At 46.3% G+C, this 17,263-nt stretch overlaps 1 protein-coding gene and 1 non-coding gene across 2 annotated transcripts in view; one reads left to right on the plus strand and one right to left on the minus strand.

Annotated features, from left to right (window-relative positions):
- The first annotated feature begins 6 nt into the window (after window positions 1-6).
- Window positions 7-17,263, plus strand: part of Atp9a (ATPase phospholipid transporting 9A (putative)) — a 155,832-nt gene continuing 138,575 nt past the window's right edge. Inside the window, exon 1 of the mRNA XM_008835144.3 lies at window positions 7-113. Coding sequence (XP_008833366.1) covers window positions 46-113 — 68 coding nt within the window. The 5' untranslated portion in view covers window positions 7-45. The remainder of the gene's footprint in view (window positions 114-17,263) is intronic.
- On the minus strand, window positions 9,613-9,684 carry LOC115070689. Its single transcript, XR_003849844.1, has one exon. It is a non-coding gene; the product is annotated as a small nucleolar RNA SNORD45 (small nucleolar RNA).

Here is a 17,263-nt window from a genome sequence, read left to right on the forward strand (position 1 = left end):
GGAGGTCCGGGGGGCGCGGCTGCCAAGGCGGGCGGTGCAGGCGACATGACCGACAACATCCCGCTGCAGCCAGTGCGCCAGAAGAAACGGATGGACAGCAGGCCGCGCGGAGGGTGAGTGTCACCGGCGCCTTTGTGCTCGGGGACCCGACACTAGCTGGGCCGCGCCAGGGCCGGAAGGTGGCCGGGTCCCCTGCTCCCCGAGCGGGGAGGTGGCTGGGTGCCCTACGTCCCTGCCTGGGAGGTGACCGGGTCCACTGCGCCCCAGGCCTGGAGTTGGCCGAGTCCCCTGAGCCCGGGTCCGGGTCCAGTCCTATCGCGGCCTTGCTTTCGGGTCGGATCTCCGAGACTCCGGGCCTCTCCCGGGCGGGATCCGACGCGCGCAGAGCCGGTCGGCCGTGCGGCTGGGCAGACTCCGGGTCTCGCGGTTACTCCCCGATATTACCGTGGTGTGCTCCACACCCTGCCTTGTCCTGCGCCTGCGACATTCCCTGGGAGCCCAGATGTCTCTGGGATGTGCAGGGCGCCGACTTCACCTGTGCCGGGGTCCTGGGTGGAACCCGCGCTGCTGCTGCAGGGCGGCGTGGGCGACCCTGTCCCTTCCCTCTGACCCGTGTGGGAGGAAGGATTCCCCCGGCATCCGCCTCAAAGGGCACCTAGTGTGCCCTCCCGCAGAGGCCGGGACCCCTGCGCGGAAGAGGAGTGGGTTTGCCCTCCCTGGACTGGGTGGACCGCTGGGTATTTTGAGCTTGCGATGGAGTTCTGAGGATAGCCGTGACTGGAGGTTTTCTGGGTACTGACCACCTTCTAGGAGGGTTGGGGGCCTGGTACGAATGCAGATTCCGTGGCTTCGCCTGGACCGGCCAATCGGAGCCCCTGGGGGGTGGGACCTGGAGAGGTGCGTTTCTACAGGCGGCGCAGGTGCGGACGATGCCCATTGAAGGCGGAGGATGGCAGAGCTGGGCGGGGCCTGCGGCTTCACCCGCCCTCTCCGGGACTTCCCTGTGGCATCTGTTCTGGGCAGCCATCAGTGGCTCAGAAGCCGGACTCGGGAGTTGGGTGGGGCGAGTGACCAGGTGTCAGAATGAAAAAGCGATGCCAGCTGCCATCTTGTGGGTTCTTTGTTCCTGGCTTTCCTGAGCTCTCAGGTCTGACGCCCTGCTGAATTTCTGCAGAGTAGAAAGCAGAAGCTTAAGGGAAGGTGCTGTGAAATGTAGATTGAGCTTGGATCCAGGAACACAATTCCCGCACTTCCGAGGGTGGGCGGTAGTTTGCTTTCTGTTGGTTTGTTTTTGGGTGGTGCTGGAGATCAGGCCCAAGTCCAGCACATACTAGGCAATCAGACTGCCACCCAGCTACACCCCAGCCCTGGTTTTGTGTGTGTGTGCGTGTGTATGTATGTGTATTTTAAAATTTATTTTTATTTTATGTGTATGAGTGTTTTGCCTATAGTAAGTTAAGCGCACCATGTGTATGCAATGCCCAGGGAGGCCAGAAGAGGTTGTTGGATCCCCTGGAACTGTAGTTAAGGGTCTATGTTACCTGCCATGTGGGTGCTGGCTCTCTGCAAGAGCAGTCAGTGCTTTTAACCACTGAACCATCTCTCCAACCCCTGGTTGTGTGTTTTAATGACACTTGTGCCCCAGAACAGTGACTGGTACATCATGTGATCATCTTCTCCCCCTCTAACTTTTTCTTTTTTGAGACAAGGTCTCACTATGTAGCTCTGGTTGGCCTGGAACTCAAAAACAAGGTCACATGCTTGGGCATGTCCCTCAGTTGGTAGAGGGCCTAGCTAGCCTGCAAAGCCCTGGGTTCTATCTCCAGCACCACAGAAACCAGGCATTGTGCATGCCTGTAATCCCAGCACTGAGACAAGAGGTGGAGGCAGGAGGATCAGAGTTCGAGGCTAGCTTGGGTTACAGGAGACCCTGTCTCAAACAAAAACAACCATAAACCAAGGTCTCATGTCCTAGGGCTTGCCTGTATTTGCTGGCTAGCTCCTTTGGCCCCTACCTGTCCTCTTGAGAGTTGACACATTCTGACAGAGAAGACTACTGAAATGGTCTAGTTAGGAAGCTAAATGCTTCTGCCACATGGCTGGAAACTAGTTGATGACATCATGGCCTTTTCAGGTGAAAGGCCACAGAGTGCCTGTTAGGCAGCTGGGCTCCGAATTCTAGGAGCTGGCTTTCAGCCTGGACTCTGTCTCTTAGCAGTTGTATGATCATGGAAAAATTGCTTTACTTCTCTGGGTCTATGTTTTTCATCTTTAAAGTGGGAGTAACAAGAATTACATATACTTTGTCAGCTTGTTTTGAGATTTAACTCATGCAATGTTTGGAACAGTAAGGGCTCAATGTACCTCAGGTATTGACTGGGGTTCGTAGTAAGTAATACACAGGTCCTTGTAGGGTGCTCTGAGGTTTTCTGAGGTTTTTTTTTTTTTTTTTTTTTTTTTTTTTGAGGGACAGATCTCATACATCCCAGACTGGCTCAGACTTGCTGTATATCCAAGGCTGACTTAGAACTCTTGATCTTCCTGCTTCTGTCCCCCAAGTGCCAGGATTACAAGCATGCACCACCATGCCCAATTAATGCAGTTCTGGGGATGGAACCCAGGATTTCCTGAATGCTAGGCAAGCACTCAGGGTTCTCTTTTGAAAGAAGGGGGCCTTTGATGGTAGGTAACTTAGGGATACTATGACTTCTGCTAATACGGAAAAGTATTCCATCCTCCTGTGCAGAGAGAGGCCTGGTATGAGGCTGTGGAAAGGGTAAAGAGCTTGGGCTTTGCTGACCTGAGTCCTGCCAAGTGACAGTGACTAGGTGTCGTGGCCAAGTTTGGTAAAGAGGCTTTGGGAGTCAGTGTGTTAACATTGAGAGACTAAGGTGTTCAGGGTATGAACTGGGTTGAGAAACAAGAACTCAAGTTTAAAAAAATCAAAAACAAAAACAAAAAAATGGTACCAGTCAGGTGCGATGCCACATACCTTTAGTCCCAGCACTCTGGAGACAGAGGCAGGCAGATCTGTGTATGTGAGGTCAAGGCTAGCCTGATCTACATATCAAGTTCCAGGCCGACTGGGACTACAAGGAGACCCTGTCTCAAAAACAAAACAAAACAAAAACAAGAGCAGTTGTATTGGATCTGGGGATGTAGCTCAGTTGGTTGAGTGCTTGCTTGGAATGCAGGAGATCCTGGGCTCATCCCTAGCACCGCATCAAAACGGGTGTGATGGCCTAGTCCTATAATTCCAATAGTCTGGGAGGTCAGTCTCAGCTTCACAATGAAGTCTATTTTATTTTATTTTACTTTAATTTAATTTAATTTTATTTTATTTTTGGTCTTTTTGAGACAGGGTCTCCCTGTAGCTCCAGCTGTCCTGGAACTCACTATGGCCAGGTTGGCCTTGAACTCACTTATTTTTGGTCTTTTTGAGACAGGGTCTCCCTGTAGCTCCAGCTGTCCTGGAACTCATTATGTAGACCAGGCTGGCCTTGAACTCACAGAGCTCCACCTGCCTCTGCCTCCCGAGTGCTGGGATTAAAGGCATGTGCCACCACGCCCGGCTTTCACAGTGAATTCTAGATTAGCTCAGGCTACAGAGTAAGACCCTGACTCAAAAGGGGTGGGGGTGCACTGGAGAAATGGCTCGGTGGTTAAGAGCACTGGCTGCTTTTACAGAGTACCTGGGTTCAGTTTCCAGCATCCACATGGCAAGTAACTATCTGTAACTCCAGTTCCAGGGGGTCCTATACCCTCTTCTGGCCTCTGTGGGCATTATATACACAGGGGTACTTACATACATACAGGCAAAATACTCATACAGAGAAAATAATTTAAAAGGTGGTTGCTGGGGGCGGGGGGAAGCTGTGGACATAGAGCAGTTGGTAGAGTGCTAGTTCCATCCCCTGCATTGCATGAAACTAGGCTTAGTGGCACATGCCTGTCATCCCAGCAGTTGGAGAGGTAGAAGCAGGAGGATCCAGAGTTCAAGGTCATCTTGGCTACGCTATAGCCTACATGAGACCCTCAAATGAATGAATGAATGAATGAATGAATGAAGTACAAGAAGGGGCTCACTGGATAAAGGCGCTTGCCGCCAAGCCTGAGGACCTGAGTTCCATCCCTGGGCCCCATATAGTGGAGTGAGAGAACCCACTCCTGAAAGTTGTCCTCTGACCCCCACACATTTACCTGGCCACAGCAAATGTGCACACACACACACACACACACACACACACACACACAAATAAATGTAATTTTTAAAAAAGTTTTTTTAAATAAAAAACAAAACCTATGCCATGTAGCTGACTTAGAGTCAAAGGGACCAGGAGTCACAGGGTATTTTTGGCCTCTAGAAGTTGGGAAACAACTCTCTGTGGACCCTTCAGGAGTGCAGTGTAGACACTTTGACTTTAGTCAACATGAGATTCCCTTTGAGCTTCCAATCTCCAGAATTGTAAGGGAACACATTTGTGGGGGATTTTGTTTTGAGACAGGGTTTCACTGTGTGGCCCTGCTGGCACAGAACTTGCTATGTCGAACTCCCAGGGATGGACTTGCCTCTTTGCCAAGTGCTGGGATTAAAGGTGTGCATCACCATGACCAGCTGGAGCTGGCCAGGGTCTAGACAGACATACCTCTCCTGGGGTGGATGCCTCAATGACACCTCCAGGATTGTGCTTTGTTGCTTGAAAGAACCTCTCTCCACCAGTTTCTGTCCTTACTCCCACGGGGAGGGGGTGGGGTGGGGAGAAGACTAATGTGTATTAAGGACCTGCGGCATCTGGGTTCTGAACCAGTCGCCTCATTCACCAATGAGGTGGTCTTTGATGTTGACATTTTGTGTTTATGGAAAGACTCAGCATTTAGTCAAGGCCAAGGTGTGGGTAGTAAGCACTTAGGGTTTCATGTAGCTCTGCCCCTCAGAACAGAGGTGTCTTCTCACCAGTAACAATGAATTATTGGTGTTTTTGAGACAGGTCTCATTATAGTTTAGATTAGCCTTGAACTCCATAGGTAGCCAAGCATGACCTTGAACTCCCTATCCTCTTGTCTCTACTTCCTAAGTGCTAGAATTACAAGTGTGTACCACCATACCCAGTTTATGCGGTGTTGAGGATCAAACCCAGCTGTGTGCATGCTAAGTGAGCACTCAACCCACTGGCCACATCTCAGCCCTGGAAGTTATACTTTTTTTTTTTTTTTTAAAGAATTTTTTTTTAATTTTTTTTTTTTTTTTTTTATTTTTTGTGTGTTCGTGTATTGCCTGCGTGTAGGTAAGTGCACCCGTGTCGTGCAATGCCCGCGAAAGATAGACGAGGCTGTCGGATCCCCTGGGACTGGAGTTACACACAGTTATTAGCTGCCATGTGGGTGCTGGGATTTGAACCCAGGTCTTCTGCAAGAACAGTCAGTGTTCTTAACTGCTGAGTTATCTCTCCAGCCCGGAAGTTATACTTTTAATTTGGGTCTTTTTGAGACAGGGCCACATCCCTGTAGCCCCATCTGGCCTGGAACTCCCTATGTAGATCAGGCTGCCTTGAACTCACAGAGATTCACCTGCCTCTGCCTCCCAAGTGCTGGGATTAAAGGCATGTGCCACCATACCTGGTAAAACATAAATATTTAGATGGCAGTTTGACAACCAACATGACCATTTAGCAAAACAATAATAGTATATTCCCCTCTAGGGCCTATGACCTCTCCAGCCATGGGCTCTTGACCAGGTTTACAGTACCAGGCATGAATTATCTTTTGTAGAGCAGGCCTCAAATCCACTCAGAAAATGGTTAGTTCCCTTTATAATAATCATGCCACTATTGCACCAGTGGGCACATCTTGCTTGGCAGATTGGTATTATAGCATGCAAAGTTCAATGTTGGTTAAGATGGTCTTTTCTCCTCCAGTGGCCTGCATGAAACCTCTGGCACTGTGAAAGCTAACCATCAGCTGGGGAAGATTCCCAGTCAGTTCTAGATTGATTTCTCTTTTTTGCAAACATAGTGTGTGGTATCTTTAGCAACAGAGGCTTACCATCTAATTACAGTGGGCAGTCAAGGGCAATGGCAGTATCCTGTGCTGTTTTGGAGACCTCTGGGACCACCCTGACTGATAACTCATAGGGAACTCTCTCATGGCTAGCACTGAGATTTCCATTTAATAACCCATGTCTTCTGGGAACAGCGTTATATATACCCATGCAGGGTGTTTCTGTTCAAACTCCATTTATTTATTTATTTATTATTTATGTCTTTTGAGACAGGGTCTCCCTGTAGCCTCAGCTGGCCTGGAACTCACTATGTAGACCAGGCTGGCCTTGAATTCACAGAGGTCCGCCTGCCTCTGCCTCCCAAGTGTTGAGACTATAGGCATGTGTCACCATGCCCTACTTTTATTATTTTTATTTTGCTTTTTATGTGTATGAGTATATTATCTGCATGTGTGTAAGTGCATCCATGTCATGCAATGCTCATAGAGGTCAGAAGAGGGTGTTGAATCCCCCGGAACTAGAGTTACAGATGGTTGTTAGCTGGGTCCTCTGCAAGAGCAGCCAGTGCTCTTAATTGTTGAGCCATCTCTCCAGTCCCTAAACTCCTTTAAAAATTTATATATATATATGTTTTTGAGAGGGCTGGAGAAATGGCAGCTAACAACCATCTGTTACTCCAGTTCCAAGGGATCCAACGGCCTCTTTTGATCGTCACAGGCTTTGCACAACACATGAGCACTTACATACATGCAGGCTTATACACATAAAATTAAAATAATATATATAAATAAAATATTTCAAAAGAAAATATTAAGAATTAACGTTTTTTAGTTATCGCACAAAATAGCGAGTTTCCTTTTTATACATTCTTAGTTTCGATTAGCCCTATCTCTTCTTCCCCATCCTGCCCTAGCTCCCCTTAAACCTTAAAATATTTTTATTTATTATTTTATGTGTATTGTCTGCATGTGTGTAAGTGCACCCGTGTCATGCAATGCCTGTGGAGGTCAGAAGAGGGCTTTGGAGTCCCCTGGAACTGGAGTTAAGGACAGTTTGTAGCTGCCGTTTAGTGCTGGGAATCAAACCCTGGTCCTCTGCAAGAGCAGTCAGTGCTCTTAACCGCTGAGCCATCTCTCCAGCCCCCGTCTCCCTTAAACCTTTAACTCCCAGTATTTCCCCCTTTCTTTCATGTCATAATATTTTACTATCCCCTTTCCCATTAAAGCCTTTTCTTCTCCCTGTCTCACAGGGCCTCTCCTCTTTCTGATCTTTCTGGACACTCCGATTTAAATACACAAGTTAAAAAATTTGAAGCTAAGATCCGCATGTTGGGAAGAGAGAACACACAGTGTCTTGCTGGGCCTGGGTTGTCTCAGTACATTTTCCAGTTCAATTGTTTTCCTGCAAATTTCATTTTTCTTTATAACTGAACTAAAGTCCATTGTGGATGGCTGCCACATTTTCACTATCCATTCATCAGCTGATGGACATCTAGGCCGATTCCATTTCCTGGCTACTTTGAATAGAGCATTGATGAATAGGGTGTGCAGGAGTCTCTGTAGTGGGCTGTGGAGTTCTTTGGGTATATGCCCAGGAGTGGCCCAGCTAGGTCAGGGTTTGTTTTTTGCCAGGATCTGCTCATATTTTCCTCAACTGATCAGTACACAGAATGGTTGAATGTGTGTTTCTCTTTAAAGACCCCATATTTAGCCCAGTGTGGTGGCACATGCCTTTAATACCAGCACTGGAGAGGGAGAGGCAGGTGGATCTCTGTGAGTTCCAGGCCAGCCTGGTCTACATAGTGAAACTTTGTCTCAAAAACAATCCCCCACAAAAACCCACATTTAGGGGTTGGAGTAAGTTGATAGAGAACCTCCTAGCATGCACAAAGCCCTGGGTTTCACCCCAGCACACAAACCAGGTGTGGTGATGAAACTTGTACTCCCAGCACCGAAGGGGCAGAAGCAGGATGATCAGAGGTTCAAGGCCAAGTTGGGCTACATGAGACCATGTCTCAAAACGACAACAAATCCATATTTAACCTTACCTACTGAATTTTTTTTTTGTATTGTTTTAGATTTGCTTTTTGAGTTTTTTTGAATTCAGTTGGTTTTTTTGAGGTGGTCTCATGTAGCCCAGGCTGGCCTCAAACTGTAATCCTGCTGAGTTCTGGGATTGCATATGTGAGCCACTATACCCAGCATGTATGATAAACTCCTTTGTTCAACATGAAGGGTGTGGCTTTAGGTGCCCAGTATTTGTGGCTGAGGAGAGGGCTGTGCCGGTGGTTGAGGTCTGGAGTTGCCAGCCCTTCCATCCCCCTTGTCTCTGTTGGGATGGAGGTCTCTGGATCGGCTATGCACATTCGTGGTTACAAACAGTGGGAAGACGTCTTGGCTGCTAGCCATCAGGAAGTGTTCCCTGCCTCCCTGCACCCTCTGCCAGTTACACAGCTGCCCTTGTGCCATCCACTGCCAGTCACAGAGCCCTGCCTTGTGTCGCTGCAAAACAGACCAGGTTCACTCGCCTCTGTGGAAACCAGGGGATGTGTGATTCCCAGCCCAGGTAGGAACCCTGGGTAGACTCAGCAGGCATGCGTGCTGAGGGGAGGTAAGAGTGCCAATCCCCAAGAAGATGGGATCACTGCCATTTGATTTGACCTGAGCCATAGGCGCAGGAAGTTGTAGAGTGAAGGCACTATCTTTGAACTTTTGATTATTACTTGTTAGAACAGGAAGTTCTTTTTCTATCTCTACTCAAGTTCAAATGGGGAAAATCTTCGATGGGAAGTGCTGTTAGCCTCACTCATAAAGTGAGCAGCCTTTAGTTTGTGTTTGTTGCTTGTTTGTTTTTGAAACAGGTTCTCCCTAGCATGGTCCAGGCTCTGGAGTCCATCCCCAGCACTGTTAACAAGAGAGGGGTAGGGCTCACTATGTAGGCCAGGATGGACTTGAACTCACAACTCACAATCCTGCCTCCACCTCCTGAGTACTAGTATAACTAGTGTGTGCTCCCATACCTGGTGTCATATTTTGGGAAGTGCTAGGGTTGAGCTCAGGGCCTTGTACATGTCAGGCAAGTGCTGTACTAGTAAGCTACACTCCTGCCCCTGGACTTTTTTTTTGCTTTGAAGAATTATTATTATTTTTTAATCATTATACTTTTTCTAATTTTTAATAACTACATGATTAGAAGCTTTTCACTACAGCTTTAACATATTCAGTAACACACTCCAGAGCAACAGTACACCTCTTTCACAAGAGGGTGCAAGTTTCTAGGTTCACAGTTGAATTAATATAGTTGTATGTTATTGAACTCAGTATAAGCCCAGTAAGACATAAAATTGGATGAGTTTTTAACCTTTAAAAAAGATCTCCATTTCATTTTAGAATATATTGTTCCTTGCAGACAGACTCATTGTTTTTTAAATTTATTTATTTATTCATTTATTTATTCATTTAGGCATTTTGGAGATAAGATCTCCTTGTAGTCCCATCTCACAGAAATCTGCCTGCCTCTGCTTCCCAAGTGCTGGGATTCAAGGTGTGTGCCACCATGCCTAGCAATATTTATTTTTATTTATTTATTTACTTACTTATAGTCTCCCCCTCCCCAAGGTCTCAGTGTAATTTTAGAGCTCACATCAAGTCAGCCTTCAGTTAATACATGCCATAACATCATTGACACTTATAGTCTTTTTGACACAGGGTCTCCCTGTAGCCCCAGCTGACCTGGACTCACTATGTAGACCAGGCTGGTCTTGGTCTCACAAAGATCCACCTGCCTCTGCCTCCCAAGTGCTGGGATTAAAGGTGTGCACCACCATGCCCGGCTATTTATTTTTATTTTGTGTGTCTGAGTATTTTGCCTGCATGTATGTATGTGTGTATGTAATACCCATGACTACCAGAAGAGGGTGTCAGATTTCTGGGAAGTAGACTTAACAGATGGTTGTTAGCTAACATAAGGGTGTTGGGAACTAAACCCATGTCTTCTGCAAAAACAGCAAGTGCTCTTAACTGCTGAGTTATCTCTCCAGCCCTGAAATGCAGGATCACATCATACTTGGATGCATCATCACAACCAGCTGGTTTAGTTTAGAAAGAAAAAAACTAGTTGTAGCCAGGCAGGTGATACACACCTATAATCCCAGCACTGGGGAGGTGGACGAGGAGTTCCAGGCTAGCCTTGGCTACATAGTGAGTGTCAGGCCAGCCTGAGCTCATGAGACCCTGTCTCAAAATTTTGTATTAATTAGTGTCGATTCTTTCTTTCTATCTATCATCCATCCATCTCTCTATCATCTATCTATCTATCTATCTATCTATCTATCTATCTACCTACCTACCTATCATCATCTATCTTTCTATCTATCTATCTATCTATCTATCTATCTATCTATCTATCTATCTAGTCTTTTTGAAACAGGGTCTCCCTGTAGCACCAGCTGGCCTGGAACTCACTATGTAGACCAGGCTGGCCTTGAACTCACAGAGATCCAGCTGCCTCTGCCTCCCAAGTGCTGGAACTAAAGGCCCATGCCACCACACCCGGCTCTAGTGTCTGTTCTTTAATTGGTGTGAGTTGGCACAGAGTGTCCTGTGGGAGAGGAGTTCACCCACAGTGGCTCAGCTACTCTTGTCATTCTCCTGTTGCCCAGCGCTATTTGCTTTCCCTTTGTAACAGGGGCAACTGCTTTTCACAATACATTGAAGTCAAAACAAAGGGTCAATTCATGGAAACCTAGGAGGCCTTCCAGATGCTGCAAGCCATGGCCGATGTTCAAGTGGCAATAAACATGTCCTATTCATGCCACAAGGTTGCAGAAATAAATAAAAAAATCTGGTTATCCTTGTAGACTAAAAAAATTTGTGTTCTGTCAACTTATCCACAAAAATATGATTATTAAACATTTATTTATTTATTTAGAGACAGTTTCATGGCTTGCCTAGGATGGTCTTGAATTGTACCTCCTGAGTGCTGGGATTTTAGCGGTGCACCATCACACCTGTAGTTTATTTGGTACTAGGGTTAGAACCTAGGTTTCATGTATGCTAGGCAATCATTGTATCAATGAGTGACATCCTGCCCCTCAGGCTTGGGAATTATTTATTTAGTCTTTTTTTTTTTTTTTTTTTTTTTTCAAAACAGGGTCTCCCTGTAGCCCCAGCTGGCCTGGAACTTGCTATGAACTTGCTATGTAGACCAGACTGGCCTTGAACTCAGAGATCTGCCTGTCTCTGCCTCCCGAGTGCTGATATTAAAGGTGTGAGCCACAATGCCCAGCTATTTATTTGTGTGTGTGTGTGCGTGTGTGTGCCTGCATGAGTTTATGTGTACCACGTGTGTAGGAATCTGCAGATGCCAGAAGACAGTGTTGAATCCCACTGGAACTAGAATTATAGGTGGTTGTGAGCTGCCATGTGGTTGCTGGGAACCAAACCAGGGTCTTCTGCGATAGCACTAATTGCTCTTAACTGCTGAGCCATCTCTCCACACCTTGACCAAATTTGAAGGGAGTTAAGGGTGAAGCCATTGGAAAGGGCCCCATGGGATAAAAAGGCCTCCAGGAGGCAGAGGCTTTTCCTGCTGTTAAATCTCTGACATCTGTCGGGTGCTAGAGAACAACCCTTTGGCCCTGGTCCCTGAGGAAGAGGCAGTGTATGGTATCAACGTCATCTTGCTTTTACAACAAAGGCCTGGCAGGGCCACTTCACCCTGTGGGCAGTTTGTGGCATGAGGGATGAAGTCGGGCTTGAGCTGTCATCCTGGATCTTGGCAACATGATGTCCTGGGTTTGATGGCTGTGGTGAGGACCATCCATTTCATCAGGATTTGTAGCAGCTTCCCAGGCCCACTGGCTCTCGGCAGCACCCCTCACTTGTGACAGCAGACATTCCAGATGCTGTCAAGTGGCCCTTGGGGACAGTCACCCTGGGTTCATGAAGCCAACATGCCTCTGAGTGGCCCCATTCCTATTGTTCTTTTAAAGTGTCTCATCCTGTCTAAAACGAAACAAAACCTGGTGGACCAGGAATTCGTGTCTGGACTATTGTTTTCTACCTGAGGTCAGCTTTCTAATTTAGAAACCAAGGGAACTTTATTTTTGTTGAAGTGCTGGAGATTGAACCTAGGACCTCACACAAGCTTGGCAAGCCATCTACCTCTGAGCTGTATCCCCAATCCCCTTCTTACCTCTTGCTTGTTTATTTTATTTTTAAATATTTTATTATTTAAAATATTTATTATTTTTTATTTTATGTGTGTGAATGTACTGCCTGCATGTATCTAAGTGCACCCATATCATGCAATACCTGTGGAGTTCAGAATAGGGCATCAGATCCCCTGGAACTGAAGTTATTGATGGTTGTTAGCTGCCCTGTGTGAGAGATTCAGGTCATCTGTAAGAGTAGCCAGTGCTCTTAATCTCTGAGCCATCTTTCCAGCCTCTTATCTTTGATACAGGATCTCCCTAAGCTATCCAGGTTCGCCATACAATCACTTTGTAACCCAGGCTGGCTTTGAACTTGTGATCTTCTTGCCTTAGCCTCCAGAATAGCCAGGATGATGGGCCTGTGTCTCCAGGTCTAATTCTAAGAAAGCTTGAGCCGATGTCAGAGAACATTTGAGGAATGGTAACATTTGAGACTGGTAAGGGCTGGGTTCTGTTTCCCACCCCTAAAGTCCTATGTTGTTGAAACCCTAAAGTTGAATGTGATTATATTTGGAAATAAAGTCATTAAAGTGTTGTAAGTTTTTTTTTTTTTTGGTCTTTTTGAGACAGGCTCTCCCTGTAGCCCCAACTGGTCTGGAACTCACTATGTAGACTAGGCTGGCCTTGAACTCACAGAGCTCTGCCTATCTCTGCCTTCCAAGTGCTGGGATTAAAGATGTGTGCCACCACGCCTGGCAAAGACATTAAAGATTAACCTAAAACAAGAGTGGGCTGGTGAAGCATCTCAGCATCTAAAGGCACCTGTCGCCAAGGCTGATGATCTGAGTTCAAATTCTGGACCCATATGGAGGACAAGGAGTGAACTGAGTCCTGCAAATTGTCTTCTGACCACTACATGTATACTGTGACATGCATATGCCCATACACAAAATAAATAAATAAAACTGTAGTAAAGATAAAACAGGTCTTTTAGAGTGCCACAGATCCAGCCTGGCTAATGTCTTAAGATAGGTGCTAAAAGCTGGATATGGTACTGCATGCCTTTAGTCCCAGCAACTTGGGAGGCAGAGACAGGTGGGTTTCTGTAAGATTGAGGCCAGGCTGGTCTACATAGCAAGTTCCAGGCCAGCTGGGGCTACAGGGAGACCCTGTCTCAAAAAAAAAAAAAAAAAAAAAATTGAAAAGAAAAAGAAAAAGGAGATAAAGACACACAGAAGTAATGTCTTTTTCTTTTTCAAGATTCATTCATTTATTTATTTTTATTTATGTGTATGTGTGTGTGTGCCTGCATAGGCATATATGCACCATGTGTGTGCAGGTGCCTGTGGAGGCCAGAGTCAGATCCCCTGGGACTGGAGTTACAGGTGGTTGTGAGCCATCTGATGTGGGTTCTGGGTATGATTCCCAGCACCTACATGGTAGCTAACAGTGGTCTGTAACTCCAGTTCCAGTGGCTCCAGTGTCCTTTTCTGGCCTCCATGGGCATTGCACACATGTGGGGCACTTGGATACATGCAGGCAGAACACTCATACACAAAAAATTTTTTTAAATGTTTAAAAATAGAAAAATAAATAAAAAAAGATGAAGACACGTGGAGATGCCCAAGGAAATGTCATATGGAACCTGGCCACCCATAAGGCACTGAGAGAGGCCTCAGAGGAAATGAAGTGCAGCTATCTTGATTTTAGATTCACAGCCTTTAAAACTGGGTAAAATACATTTCTGTCGTTTAAAGGCCCAACATAAGATGTTTAGCTATGGCAATGCAAGCAAAATCATTCAGGAACCCATCTGTGTGTCGCTATGTTAGCAGCAGCCATACCTCACTGTGAGTAAAACTTTATGTTGATGCCAATGAGTTCATTGGCAATTTGATGTGGACAGTCCAACTTTGATTTTATTTATTCATTTATTTTTAAATATTTTACTTATTCTTTTTATTGTATGTGTATGAGTCTGCATGTACATAAATGCACCCATGTTGTGCAGTGCCCTTGGAGGTCAGAAGAACGTTGGATTTCTTAGAACTGGAGTTACAAATAGTTGTTAGCTGCCATTTGAGTGCTGGGAATCGAACTTGGGTCCTTCACAAGAGCAGTGAGCAGTTAAGAGTACTCTTAACTGCTGAGCCATCCCTCCAGCCCCTGATATATTTATTTTTATTTTATGTATATAAGTATTTTGCCTCTATGTATGTAAGTGCAATGCTTGCAGAAGCCAGAAGAGGGCATCAGATCTCCTGGAACTAGAATTACAGATGGTTGTTAGCTGCCATGTGGGTGTTGGGAACTGAATCTGGGTCTTCTGGATGAGCAGCCAGTGTTCCTAACTGTTGAGCCATCTCTCCAACCCTAACAGTCCAGCTTTAAGAGCTGCCTATAAGCATGTTGCATGAACTGGTGAGATGGATCAGCAGGCAAAGGTGCTTGCTGCAAAGCCTGATAAATCTGAGTTCGATCCCAGGACCCACAGAGTAGGAGTGATCCCACTCCTGCAAGTTCTCCTCTGACCATATACGCGCCTCGGCGCTTGTGACTGCCCCCTTCACACAACATAAATAAATAAAAATGTAATGACCGTTTGAGCCTCCCCCTTTCACTTCCTGAGTGCTGAGATTACAGATGTGCACCCCCACTCTGTTTATACAGTGCTAGAGGTGTAACCCAGGGGCCTCATGCACAGCACACTAGACAAGCACTCTAATGACTGAGCCACATCCCCAGCCCAGTGGGTGACTCCTAGTGCTGCCCAGGCTGCCTTGGTGACACTAGCAGCTCTAAGCTCTTCAGAAACTTTATCTGTTTTCAGAGTTAGCATTGATTTGCATTTTCTCCCTCTTGGCAAGTTGTTCGCTTGTTTGTTTTGATTCACGGTGTCACTATGTATCCGGTGTTGGCCTGGGACTCACTATATAGATCAGGCTGGCCTCCCCAGTGCTGAGGTCAAAGGCCTGCCCCACCATGTCTAGCCTTCTTTTTTTTTGACAGGCTCTTACCCCATAGTCCAGGCTCAAGGTAATCCTCCTGCCTCAGCCTCCCCAGTACTGGGATTATAGGTATGAGCCACCATACATACCACAATGACCTTTATTTGTGTGTGTTTTTTGAGACATGTCTTGCTATGTAGCCCTGGCTAGTCTCAGATTTGCAGTGATTCTCCTACTTCTTCCAGAGAGCTGGGATTACAAGTATATACACCATGCCTGACACAAATAACATTTTAAATGGCAACGTAGAGGTTGTGGGTACAACTCAGTGGTAGAGCCTGTGTTTAGTCAGGACAGAGCTTTAGGTTCCATCCCAAAACAGGGTCCTATTCATTATATTTCTAGTTTACTTGCCAGAACATTTTATCTTCCCAGGTTGATTGATGTTTTCATTCCAAATGCTGACTTCTGAAAGCACAGTCAGTACAAAAGCAAGCAAGGGGGAAATAGGGGGAAGAAGACCGAGGAGGAGATATCATATCTGGAGATGTCAACCAGCCAGTTGACACACCCCAGTTTTGTACAGACATTCAACAGAGAGCCAGCACCAGAGAGTCACAGCTGTGAGTTCGGGGCATTTCAGAGGGTTGCCAGCTAAGGCATTCTGATCTGCAAATGCCTCACATTCAACCCAAAAGTTAACTGCAATTTATAGCACGCAACTGAAAATAGCTCCCGTGATTCATCCATTCATGCACTCCGTAAATATTTACTGCACACCGACTCTATTGCTGCTGGCTTCAGAGCTGGGGACAAAGCTACAGCAGCCTGTGTGACATGTGGGAGGACTTTGGTGAGCCCTGGTGCAGTCTCGGGTGTTAGTGCCTGTTCCAGTAACCCGAATTTCCCCATGTTTGAGGGTTAGGATTTGGGTGATGGCCTCCCCAGCTGGCACTGGATGTAATAACTTTTCTGTAGACTTACTGGGTGAGCTTAGGTTATAATGGCAGGTTGAGTAGTTATATGGGAGTCCCTGAATACTCAGTACATATTAGTTGAATGAATAAAAGGAAATTTTGTCTATCATTTCCAGACAGGGTATACTATGTAGGTCAGGCTGGCCTTAAACTCTCTATCTCCCCACCCCAGCTTCTCCACAGATGGGGTAACAGGCACGTATTACTGTGCCTGGATGGAAGTCTCTACAATAGTTGTTTTGACAAAGCCACTGTAGATCAGAAAGTTGTCTGCAGTCATGCTTAGATTTCCTGCAAAAGTGGGGTTTGCAGTGCAGCTGGAGCCTGGGTGCTATGTCCCCTTATAGCAGGAGCTGTTTTTGGGTCTTTTGCCTGCTGCATGTGTCTGCGTGCATGAGCTGGCCTCACACTCAAATCCCTATACTATCTCTAGGGGCAACCTTCTTCCCACCAAGAACAGGTGTGCCTTTTTAATTTATTTTTTAATTTTTAGTTTTTTTAGATGGCATCTCACTATGTATCCTTAGCTAGCCTGGAACTCAGTATGTAGACCAGACTGGCCTCAATTCACAGAGATCTGCCTGCCTTTCCTCCCTAGTGTTGATATTAAAGGCATACACCATGACTGGCCAGGTATATACCAATATGCATTTAAAGATGACTTTGAACTGATCCTCCTGCCTCAGCCTCCCAAGTATTGGGGTTATAGGCATGAGCCAACATGCCTGACTTTACAGGGTTTGGGCAACCTTTCCCATGGCCTTGCTGAGGCTTCCTGATGCTAAGGCATGCTCAGGGCGGGGCTTTGCTGTAGCTCTGGGTCTCCATGGGAACAAGGGGGGAGGAAAGCTTTTCCTGGAGGTGGTGGTTCCCCAAGGCACCTGCTGGCTTCAGAGAACCTAGATTGGGCTGTGCAACTGACTCCTGTATGACCTTCAGCAAGTGAGTTCCCCTCTGAAAACTGTGGTTGATTTGGCTCAATGCCTTGTTGTTGATGTTTTTCATGTTGTTTGTTTTGTTTTTGTTTTTCTTTTTTTTTTTTTTTTTTTAGTGGGCTATCTTTTGGGATTATAGTTGGTTGGAACCCCATAGTAGGCAGTAAGAGTAGGGAGGGGTTGAATCCTTAGCAACAAGGGATCTCCTGGTGCCAGGGAAAAGTCAAAAAGCCAAAGAGCTGGGAGGGGTT

Source organism: Nannospalax galili, unplaced genomic scaffold (assembly GCF_000622305.1).
Source record: "Nannospalax galili isolate Female #2095 unplaced genomic scaffold, S.galili_v1.0 scaffold596, whole genome shotgun sequence".
Taxonomy (NCBI): domain Eukaryota; kingdom Metazoa; phylum Chordata; class Mammalia; order Rodentia; family Spalacidae; genus Nannospalax; species Nannospalax galili.